The 12,167-nt window shown below is 38.6% G+C and overlaps 1 protein-coding gene across 1 annotated transcript; it reads right to left on the bottom strand.

The window, feature by feature from the left end:
- Positions 1–10,996: 10,996 nt before the first annotated feature.
- On the bottom strand, positions 10,997–11,874 carry LOC103714247 (Cytochrome c oxidase, subunit Vib family protein). The gene is made up of 3 exons (XM_008801433.5): positions 11,694–11,874; positions 11,468–11,605; positions 10,997–11,361 (listed from the first exon to the last, which is right to left on the bottom strand). Exons 1-3 carry the CDS (start codon positions 11,769–11,771, stop codon positions 11,245–11,247), a joined length of 333 nt encoding a protein of 110 aa, XP_008799655.1. The 5' UTR covers positions 11,772–11,874; the 3' UTR covers positions 10,997–11,244.
- Positions 11,875–12,167: the final 293 nt, after the last annotated feature.

Genomic DNA, 12,167 nt, shown 5'->3' with positions numbered 1-12,167 from the left:
AACATTAAGGTGTGGGATGGTTGAGATGTAAACATATAAGGCCAGTTTATCACTTATAATATGCCTCATAGTATATCATTAGTACAGACTACCAGAAAGCTTTTCTAATTCTAATAAGTTTTCTAACAAAGGTGGAGAAAAGACACATACAAGTCACCATTTGTTATTGGCTGAACAAGGCACTGTATATCTTGCCAAATATTAACAAAGATTTAAAATCCACTGGATGCGATGTTCTAACAAACATGATCATATCAATTAAGCCTTATCCAAATATTTAATGTTGGCCTTCTGAATTTCTATTTGTCTATTATTCTTAAATGAAGCCTATCCCTTGTGTTATTTCCATCCATCATGTTTTAGGTCTTCCGAACTATGTCATCCAGGGGCACTGAATACTTCTTTCCTAACAACAGATATATTAAAATATTTCTTTTGTAAACTTCCTCCTCACAAACCTTCACTTAATCCGACGAGGTACTGAGTGTACTCCAGCAATCAGCATCCTTACAATATTGTGGCACAAGGAACACCATTTGTTCTACCAGACCAGTTCTACCAGCATTGCAGCAATAAATCACGTAGACATCGACAGATCCTCCATTGTATCAAATAGGTAGCACTCGTACAATAAAAGTCAATCAACAAATATTTTAAGCAAAACCAAATCATTATCTTCCCTGATTAAAGCTTTTCCTCATTCTACTGACACACATTAAGTCTGCACATAAATTCTAGCGATGCGCATAAATTCTAGTTAATATCACTAATATCCTTTTCCATCATAGACCAAACTTTTGGTCACTTCTCCAGCAAATGCACTGTTCCAAATTTAGTCATTCTATGTGTCCACATTTAAGATGCACATAGAGGTTATTGTAGTGGAATTTTAAAGACTTTGTAAAATATATGATGGCATTCGTCAATTGGACGATTTGGTTGCTAGCAATCTAATAAGGAAAATACAACTAAGCACTAGCTGTGCCAAAATAAACAATATTGTGATCTATGCAAGCATTGAAGTATCATGTGTTGGTCGTATACCAGCTTGACACCAAAACAATGTGTCCCGTGCTATGCAAAGGCATGCTAATGCATGACATTCTGCCAAGTACAGGAATATAGGAGTTAGGGTTGACAAAGGAGCAAGCTGTTAGCAAGCTAGCACTCGTTCAGCTAGAAATTTGGCTCAAGTTTGGCTTGCTCGATTAAGAAATGAGCTGAACAAGAGCTAGGCCTAGCTCACTTAAGCCCATCTCATATTAGCTTCAAATAGTACTATACAAATATTGAAGTATTGTGTGCTGGTGGCGACCAGCTTGACACCAAAACAGTGTGTCTCGTGCTATACGGAGCCATGCTAATGCTTGGCATGCATTGGCATGACATTATGCCAAGTAGCGGTACATAGCAGGGCTGGCAAAAGAGCAAAGAGCTAGCCAAGTTCAGGTCAAAATTTGGCTCAAGTTTGTCCCACTCAGCTAAGAAACTAGATAAGCTAGAGCAAGGCTTAGTTAGCTCAAGCCCACTACAAATTTGCTTGAAATAGTAATATATAAAAAAAATTTAAATATATTATTTATCATTTCAGTTATTATTGTCTAATACAAAAATTATTTTTATAATTATTTATCACAAATTAATATAGATATTGAAGAATAGATATATTTCAACTATAAAATTAAAATATAATCCAGATTATTACTCTAAATATATAAATGGAAGCCTTCAATGATATTAAACTTTCACTAGAACTCTTAACCAAGCTATTTGTATAGCTCGAGCCTCACTCGAAATTAAAAGAGCTAGCTTGAGCATAGCTTGATTATTAAACAAGCCGAGCAAGAGCTAGGCCATGTTTAGCTCATGCTCGGCTCGTCTACACCCCTAAGATGAACCCGTGCTAGTGCTGCGCATTAGTAAGGACTGACATGGTATATTTTTTTTTCTTCAAACAAGAAAAAAAGACCCTGCATATTGTGTAGTGTTGTGCAGATCAACAGTGAAAGCCATGGGTCCATGCAAATTGGACGTGGAGACCTGTAGTTAAGAGTCTTGCAGAGAGAGCAACAAAAACAAGCACAAGGATCACAGAGCGGGCTATACATGCAATAAGAGAAAGGAACACCTGCATCCAGCTCTTTTTGAGATCAAAACTAACAGATTTTAAAAAAAAAAATCCTTTGAGGGAAGCGGCACAAAGTGGCAATGTGAAGACATCTTTCAGCAATGAAGCCTATGTCACAAGTTTCAAGGAGTGGGCAAGTGATAAATTATATAAGATTTTGATTATATGCAAGGGAAATTTAAAGCACTTTCTCTCTTCTTGATGTGAATTACTGGCTTGTGATGGGGTATGGACCTCAAAATCTTCAAGCAGCTAGTGGAGACTCCAAATACCATCCTGTAAGAACATGGATAGCAAATTGGGAGAGAACCTTTAGACATAAAGTATATTTTATTAGTTAGAGGTTGGTGGGAAATAAGCTATGGTCCATTATCCAAATTCTATATCTTGTCAACGGTCAAAGTTCCTTGGGCTGATCATTTGATTTGGAATATAGAAACAGCAAAATGGATAATCTCTTTATCCAATAAAGATGATTATATTTACATTGATGGGCACAAAGCTAAGTTTGATAAGATATCTGGCATGTGAACAATATGAAATTTGATTTGGTATATTAAGAACTTCTGAATATTTCTCCTGGGAGACAACAAGTGTTTTCAACAAGGCAAACATAAGAGGTTATGAAAGATAAACCCTTACAGGAGGAAAGGACCATTGAGAAGATCAAAAGAAATACTATCCTCAAGATAAATTGTTATTTAAGCCGGCAAAGTTTCTTATCATACAACTTATCGATAATTATTAACAGCAGCCAGCAATCCCATATACATGTCTTTTTAGTTTTTTTCAAAAAATGACATGCATCATCTAAACTCTTTCTTGGTGCCAACAATGGACAAACTTAAACAGAAACCTGAAATAGATAATTACTTTTTCAAGGCCTATTATTTCATATGGATCTGTTCAAAATCCTTGGCTTTGAAATAAATCACTTGGATTCTCTTTGAAATGTACAAAGATAGACTGGCTCAATTTGTTTTATATTTTATTTTTGTCAAAAATGAATTTATGTTCATCTATCTCCATTACTTCATGATATACAAATTTAGCAATTCATAGTATATGATAGGCATAACACATGCACCTTATTTTCCAAGATTCCAAATATCTGTGCATGTGCGTTCGTGCACCAGCATATGCATATACTTCATAAAAATGTATAATGTTTTTACTATTTTCTGTTATAATTCTGAGCTTCAGAATTATTATGAGCAATAAAACCAAACTGATAAGATATGTTCAGCTATTAACCAACCAATCAGACAAGACTACGTTCTAAAAACAACAGGACCTCATCCTTATATAAAGACATATGCCATCTAACCAGGGGGAAAGTATAGCTATGAGCTGCAAGTTGTTGAAGTAATTTGTTGGGTCCAAGTTGAGGTTACTTAAGATGTGTTAGGATATCATGATAGCTTTATATCTTAAAACGTAAAGGTATTCTGCTTAAAGTATCCACTCCACCGCATAGGAGAATAAAATGGAGTCTCCGTTATGTCCTGCCATGTAAGAGTGTCCAAAGGTGCTGAAACTCCCAGAAAACTTAAAAATGGAATCTCCACATAACATAGCAAACATGTGGCAACAAGGCAAATTAGTCTCAGGGCAGGAACCTTGAGATTACTAAGTCCAAACAAGACCACCACACAAAGAATTGGTAGGCATAAACTAGAAGTAGCCAATCTAAAAGCTAAATATATACCAAAGCAATTGAGAGAATAGCTGCTGAAGTTAACCACCAGACATGGAGTGCAAGATTGAAGGAGAAGATGAATCATTGGAAATAAGCATCCAGTATAAAGATCAGATTAATAATTACATCATGCTCGGAAATAAAGTCTTGCTGCAAGAAATTAAAGCTTGATATTAGTCCAGAAGATGATATAAATGATAACAACGTGTTGATCCAACTGATGCATTAAAGGAAGATGGAGCAAGAAGCAAGGGAAGAAGACGTGGTCAAGAATGGCAAGTCCAGAAATTAAGAGTGCATGTTTACTAAGATGTCATAAGTTAAGAAGATAAAAACTAAATGGCTAGGGAAAGCATATAGCAAAGTGACTGGTTTGGTACATGTTAACCCCATTGTTTCAACGGTTTACTATTTGATTTTGATGATAACAAACAAATGAATTTAGTTCATTATTATGATTATAACAAACGAATGAAAATTAGGAATTGAGATTTCTTTTGAAGGCAGATGTTGGAATTCTGAACATGTTAGTATTTTTGGCATAACTTTTTATTGGAATATAATATTAATACAATTCTTGATGATCTAGAAAGAAGACTTATTTATCTAAAACTTTTATATTCAATATATTTTCAAATTTGAAACTTAGCTATAAGTAATAGGGTCTGCAATCTATCTATCTATAGCTGTAATTTAGGCTGACATATGTTTACTCTTTTAGCTGTAACTTTTTGACAGGATACGGGAGTTATGCCCTTCGGGTTGGCGCACATACTCAAGGCACGAGACGTGCAAGACATGCACGTATTGTTAGGAGTTGAGTGGGTTGAGTTATCAGATCTTTTTTCAGTTGTTGTTTCCTAGTTTGTCTCTTAATTATGGCCAAGGTGAGTTGGCAACGTAGGACGTGAGGCTATAAAGCCATATCCCTTTTACTTATGAAGGTAGAGAATATTTCCTTCTATCTATCCTCTTCTCTTCTTCTTCCCAACCCACGTTCTTTCTATCATCTCTCTCTCTTCTTTCTCATAAGAAAGCCTTGGTGGGATCTCAGATTCTATCAACTTGGTATCAGAACCTAGCATGGCCACCACCCGTTCCACCTCTGATGAAGACCGATTCTCGAAGCTCGAAGTCGACATACATACCATGCACATGACGTTGCTCAAGCATGCCGATCAATTCGAGTCCATTAATTCACATCTCGACACGATCGCCACCAACATGTCGCTGCTCATGAAAGATTGCTGATTCGGTCACCAGGACTCCGGATCGTGATCCTCGCCAACCCCGCTTGGCCGTGCTGGAGAATGGAAGCATATAGCCCCGCTATACCAGAGTTGATTTTCCTCATCTCTTGGGTGAGGAGCCGACTAGGTGGATTTACAAGGCGGAGCAATTTTTCGTTACCAAGGAACCCCGGAGGAAAAGAAGGCCCTTTTGGCCTCCTTCCACTTGCAAGACGAAGCTCTACAGTGGTTCCAGTGGTACTCCTCTTCTCGTCCCCAAGTCACTTGGCAGGAATTTACTCGGGATATGTGTGTTCGTTTTGGATCGTCCGAGTATGAAAATTTTGATGAAACATTAGCCAAGCTTCAGCAAACTAGGACAGTCCGCGAATACTAGAACCAGTTTGAACGCCTAGCTTCCACAATGGCGCACACCGTGGGTCTCGCGCGCTTGCACGAGGAGAAGATGCTTCGGTTTAGGAGGAATTCACCTCGAATGGGTCTTCTTCCTACCCCTCCTCATAGGCCTTTAGTGCCTACACCTGTGGCCCGATCTGCAAATCCCATTGTACCTGTTCGACCAACCCTAGCGCCAGGGCCTCCTCGACCACCTGTGGACGTGGGCTTCAAATGGCTGATGTGCGAATAGTTGCAGTTATGATGGGAGAAGAACCTATGCTACAACTGCGATGAGCGATCCGTTCCGGGCTATGCTTGTAAGACAACAATTGTTTTTATTAGAGGTGTTTGTGGGTGTAGGAGAATCAGCAGTCAAGGAAGAGGCATTCGAAGAGGAACATGACTCGCTCAAGTCTCCAGAGATATCGATACATGCGCTGTCCGGATTTTCTTCTCCACAGACCATGCGTGTCTCCGAGACAGTGGACGGTCGATAAGTTTCTATTTTGATTGACAGGGGCAGCACTCACAATTTTGTGAGTGATCATTTGGCAAAGAAGCTCAGTTGTGTTACATCACCTGCACCACCTTTTCTGGTGATGGTGGCTGATGGCAACCGACTGTCATGTAAAGAGATATGCCGAGCAGTGAAAGTACAGATACAGGGGTATCAGTTTCAAGTTGACATGTACCCATTGGAGCTTCAATGTTCGAATATTGTTCTGGGCATTCTATGGTTAAGGAGTTTGGGACCCGTGTTATGCAACTGGCATAAGCTCACCATGAAGTTCACAGTGGATGGGGCTCGATATTACCTTGAGGGCAATTCAAAGACACCAGTACTGTCCCTTCAGGGTGATTGCAAAGATTGGGGCCGTTGCTTACAGGCTTGATTTACCAGTAGATGTCAGGGTACATCCTGTTTTTCACGTTTTAAAGTTGAAGAAACAGATAGAAGAAATCGGGCGAGCTCTTCCTCAAATGCCAACATTCACTTAAGGAGGAGAATTAGTTGTTGAGCCCTTCAAGATTACTGACTTCCGCTGGACTAAAACAGAAAATCATGCGGTGCATGAGGCATTAGTCCATTGGGCTGGGTCACCAGCAGAAGACGCTACATGGGAGTCATATGACAAGTTAAAGCTGCAGTTTGCTCATATGAACCTTGAGGACAAGGTTCGTTTTGAAGTAGCAGAGAGTGACAGGATGCGGGAGTTATGCCCTCCGGGTTGGCACACATACTCAAGGCGCACGGGACGTGCAAGACGTGTGCGTATTGTTAGGAGTTGAGTGGGTTGAGTTATCAGTTCTTTTTCCAGCTGTTATTTCAGTTGTCATTTCCTAGTTTGTCTCTTAATTATGGCCAAGGTGAGTTGGCAATGTAGGACGTGAGGCTATAAAGCCATATCCCTTTTACTTATGAAGGCAAAGAATATTTTCTTCTATCTATCCTCTTCTCTTCTTCTTCCCAACCCACGTTCTTTCTATCATCTCTCTCTCTTCTTTCTCATAAGAAAGCCTTGGTGGGATCTCAGATCCTATCACTTTTCAACCAAATGTCCTTTTGAGATGATTCTTGTCAGGTTGAAAAGATAACTTAGCTACAACTTTTATATTCAATATATTTTCAAATTGGAACGTTAGTTATGAGTAATAGGGTCTGCAATCTATCTACCCATAACTGTAATTCAAACTGATATATGTTTACTCTTTTAGTTGTAACTTTTCAACCAAACGTTCTTTTGAGATGATTCTTATCAAATTGGAAAGATAACTTAAAGGGTTACAACTTTGTCTCTCGCCCACTAAGTCAAATTCAGCCTTTTGATTTGTCAAAAAGGTGCTACAAAGTAGAAAATCAAATCTGACCCGAATCTGCCTACATTAAATGTGTTGAAAAAAAGTTTCCAAAGCTTCAAATTATTTCAAAAGGAAAAATAGCTTCTATTGCGCTTATAAGTAAAAAGCCTTCTTTATTGAGAAATTGAGTGTAGTGCTTTTATTCTTGTTATTTTGATTAAGTATTATAAGAGAGTTGTTGAGCTCTTATTAGCTTGAGTGATAGAGAGGATTGCTTAAGAGGATCGTACTCTAGATAAACAAAGAAGTATTTGAGGGAGTAGATCAACCAAGGATTAGCTCAGATATCACCAAGTGTAAAGATTTTTTGCACCCGGAAGACAAACGGTTTGTAAAGCTTTGGTTAAGCATAGTGGATTAAATCTCGAAAAGGAGTCCCGGAGAGTAGATGTAGGCTCACGAGGAGACCGAACCACTATAAATCATAGCGTATTATTTTTCTTCCCTTCACTCTTTATTTTTTCATACTTAGTTGCATATTTGTGATTATTACTTGCTATACTTGTTGCATCTAGTTTATTTCATTAGATTTAAAATCTTGAGGGGATTTGATGTTATTTTCGTAAAATTTTATAAAACCCAATTCACCCCTCCCCCCTCTTGGGTTGCCTAGTTGGGCCAATAGTACATCCACACAATACCAAGACAAGTTCAAGATCATAAGGTACAACAATATTGGAGTTATTCAACATGAAGCAAGTCATAATAAAGTTACATAACCCTCCAATAAAAGGGAAAGATTTTTATTGGTAAAGAACATGGATCTTGAGAAAAATAAAGAAGAGAATATGAAGAACATAAATGGACAAATTGATTGTAGAGGTGAACATTACAAACTGGATAAAGTTGAACACCTAGAGAGTTGCACATGGAACTGAAAAAGGGGATTTTAGGGCCTATAATTATCAAGAAAGCTAGTAAATGGAGGGTAATAACCATTGCCAGAATCCACGATTCACTCACCTAAGGTGGTAGTTAAGAGCCACTACATATTGATAATGGGAAAATAATGAATATTCCACAAATTAACAAGTTTCCTAAACATAGCGAAGAAAGAAGAATTTCTTAAAAGACAAAAAAATGGAAGCCCTACAGCAGCAAAAATGGGCCTAAATAGGTCAACCATAACTAGCATGCTTATAAAAATATTAATTACGAAAAGTAACAATCAGAATGTATCATAAATGACAAAAGACAAAAAGGCTAGATTAGGAGATGCATGAGAACCATATGAAGCCAAATTGGAGAACCCACGATACAATTTCAGTGAAGAAAGTAAAGAATAGAAGAACTCAATATGGAGTTGATAATGAAGCACCACATGCCAACGAAGTCCTCTATACGTAACATAAATAACATGAATTAGGCTAATTATAAAATAGTTTGACCACGTTGAGGGAATTAGAGGACATTGAGAAAGTTTGGTTTCTTTCTCGAGTGAATGATAGGGTTGTGTTGTGGAGAAAGTTTATGGTTCACAAATGTTAGTGCATAATAGTCAAGTATCACATGAACATGAAGAAGAAGACAACAGGTGCCGCACGATTGTCCCAAAGTTGGTCAAGGATGACAAGATGAAATGAAAAGGGCTGCTGACAAATGCAAACACCAAAGGAAAAAGGCAGCCAGGTCTACAAGATGACGATACTTACCGAAAGACAACCCACCAATAGTTGTTGAAGAAAGCACTAATGATAGATAAATCACATATTAGGATTTTCAGCCTGAAGTAGCTTTGGGTGAGGGCATGATGCAGAAAGATGACAAGCAAGAAGTGGATATAATCAATCATAACATACCCCCAGGGGGGGGGGGGGGGGGCGCTGTGTGGGTGTGGTTATTACTTGAGTATAAGCAGAAATAAAGGACTATCTGACAGAGGGTCAAATCAAGCTCTTGGTTGCATACTGAATATTAAAATGGGAATTTGGAAGGAGCAATAGAAATTAATGAATGAAATAATTTGTCAAGAAAGACGCATATAGCACAACGAAAGTCGGTGAAGTTAAAAAAAAATATAAGAACAGTAATATCCATGATTTCACCAGAGTCTTGGTGTGTCAGGAGTAGAAGATGACAGCAAAAGAAATGGGAATTTGAACATTAGGCGTCAACAACCTGTGCAGGCATCAAACAAAGAATGAAACAATTGTGGGCATTTGAACACTTAAATTTGAAAAAGACCCGAATGAAGCTTATGAACTCCAAGAACCAATAAGCAAAAGTTCACAAACAATGAGAGTTTAGGTCCCAAATGAAGTCACAATAGAGGTATCAAGTACCAAAGGAACACAAACAGGTAGAATATGCAAGTTGAAAGGGAACATAACATCTTGTGAGTGCATGACAAAATTTGACAATGTAGTGGGCCCAATACATTGAATCCTCCTAGGAATACAAAGAAAGAACATATTTTTTCTGAGAATAAGGAAAAGAGCTATCAGAATAGGAAAACTCAGTCATAGAGGGCAAAAGGGACTACAATGCATTGATGGCGTGAAACCAATAATAGTTTCACAAACAAGTATCCCCAAATTCCAGCCAAATGACGGCGAAGACATGAAAGATGATTTTTTGATGAAAACATTGTTCGCAAGCAGTAATAATAAACCAATAAATGCAGAGAAGGGAAAAAAGCCCAGATGGAGGAATGAACTTGGTGAAGAATCTAGGAACCATCAACGAGTAGTCAAAGCAAAAGTTTTTAAAGTAGATTGGTGGCAAAAATCAGTTACCACAAACAAATCAACCAAAAAGCATGCAAAAAAAGTCAGATGTAGGATACTTTGTCTGAAAACTCAAAAATCATCAACAGCAAAAAAAAATACAATGCAAGGCATAAAAATTTTTTAAAAAATGCAAACCATGCACATGAATCTATCCTCTAGAATCTCAGGTGTTCAGATTTAAAAGATTAACAGAATGTAGGTCAAATAGTTTGAGATATGCATGCAATCAATAATTCTAATGTTTTATACAACGGACTAATAATGGAGTTCAGATGCTTAGATTACCTAAAGATGATGGAGGACTTTGTATAAGCATTGGCTGGAGAGATGGTGGAAGCTCAAGCACCTAATAAAATGCGCACTTGAACAATTACATCCCAGCTAATGAGCTGTCTGACTAAATCACCAGAATAAAGTGTTTAATTGTGAATTTGATAAGACCTCAAAATGAGGGCATGCCTTAGCACAACGGTAAAGTTATTTCATTGTGACCGCGATGTCATAGGTCTTAAACACGGGAAAGAGCCTCTCAGCACACGGGTAAGGCTGCAACATATGACCCTTCTCAGATCCTCTAGTGGCAGAATCCTCATGTGCTAGAATGCCCCTTTACTATAAGACCTTGAAATACCGACTGGATGACAGAGGGAAAAAAACAAGAAATCTTGAATCCTAATCTGAGTGTTGTTTTTCTAGAATCTTCTCATCTAGGTATCAGCCAAAGAAAATGGTAACTACAAGTCTTCACAGAGTTAAACAATAATTCATATTAGTGATATAGGAATTGCTTACCCTACCAATCCATCCATTATATTTACTCTACAAATACAATCCATTATTTTTCCCTCTTCATTCACGAAGCAATTAAAAGATTTGCTAGAATTTAGATCCATGATTGATGCCCCTCTTTGCAAACAAATCACACAATTTAGTCTAATAATCTTTGAGGATATAAAAAAGCGAACAACAAAATACCTGTCCCCTTTATTGCTAGATTCACAACACCATTCATGGATATATTTATGAAGAATGTAGCAACAAGACAACAGAAACAAACAAACTTCTTGACGGGTCTGCAATCAAGAACCGCCTATCCTCGAAAGATTCAAGAGAACAATACAGCATCTCAACGAAACTAACTCAAGAGAAGACCGATAACGGAGCGATGGGATCAAGAAAGGGGTGTAGGAAAAAACAAAATTAGGGTTTGAAGGTGTACGGCTGAGGGAGGGAGATGGGGCCTCTCCGGGACTCATCGCTGTCGAGAAGCCTCTGCACCCTCTTCTTCGCACCGTACTGCCGGTCGAAGTGCTTGACCTATATCACGGAATCCAAAAACAACGCCAAGAAACGAACTTTTTAAATGAAGAAATAAATCGAAAACCTGGTGCTCTCGATGGAAAAAGAAAGATGAGATTCCCACCCAGGTGGGGCGGCATTGGTTGACGAAGTGCGCTCGGGAGGCCTTGCACTCGGCGGGGTAGAGAAGGCCGACGGTGGCGACCTCGGTGGGCTTCTTGTCCGCCTCCTTCTCCAAGCAGGCGTAGAAGGCGTCCCGCGCCTGAGAAGAGGAATTGGGATCACCATATAGAAACCGTGCTTGCTTTTCCAAGAACAGAAAGAAAGAGGGAGGGAAGGTGGTACGCTACCTTGTAACAGGCGGCTCGGCCTTGGGCGAGGACGTCGGTCATCACGCCCTCGGGAAACTGCTGTTGGCCGAGCGACATCCAGCAGAAGTTCCAGAGAAGATAGAACCCCTAAGCTACCGATGTTCCGCCGGAACAGAGAGATCCAGAGGCGCATACACTTCCCGTGCGGGTGGATTTAAAGGAGACAACGTTATAACAGCGTCCGGAATTTATTTATATATAGATATATAATTGTCTTCTAATATATATGGTAATCCAGAAAGCCACATAGTTTCTTGGGCTTCAGCTTTATGTGCAAACGGATAAATGAGCACAGGTTGGCTTACTAAACTTTCAAGTTTCAAGATTCTTTTGGCTGGCCAATTTTTATAATTTAGTTGATAAATAAGAATGTAAAATTAGATAGAAACTTGTTTTTGTTTGACAAGATATTTGTTGAAGGTGACAAAGTATTCCGTGGAAAACAAAATCAAT

This window comes from Phoenix dactylifera, chromosome 2 (genome assembly GCF_051530095.1).
Source record: "Phoenix dactylifera cultivar Ajwa chromosome 2, Ajwa_hap1_PhDact_Kaust_v1.1, whole genome shotgun sequence".
NCBI classification, from domain to species: domain Eukaryota; kingdom Viridiplantae; phylum Streptophyta; class Magnoliopsida; order Arecales; family Arecaceae; genus Phoenix; species Phoenix dactylifera.
Note: the sequence above shows the minus strand (reverse complement) of the source record. Positions and strands in the feature narration are given on the sequence as shown.

What these genes read in the sequence shown, in the direction of transcription:
- LOC103714247 (XM_008801433.5), bottom strand. Translation starts at nt 11,771, where the DNA reads ATGTCGCTCGGCCAACAGCAGTTTCCCGAGGGCGTGATGACCGACGTC. An exon ending in GCCGAGCCGCCTGTTACAAG is followed by an intron (nt 11,606 to 11,693) that starts GTAGCGTACCAC and finishes TCCTCTTCTCAG; the next exon opens with GCGCGGGACGCCTTCTACGC. An exon ending in ACCAATGCCGCCCCACCTGG is followed by an intron (nt 11,362 to 11,467) that starts GTGGGAATCTCA and finishes TCCGTGATATAG; the next exon opens with GTCAAGCACTTCGACCGGCA.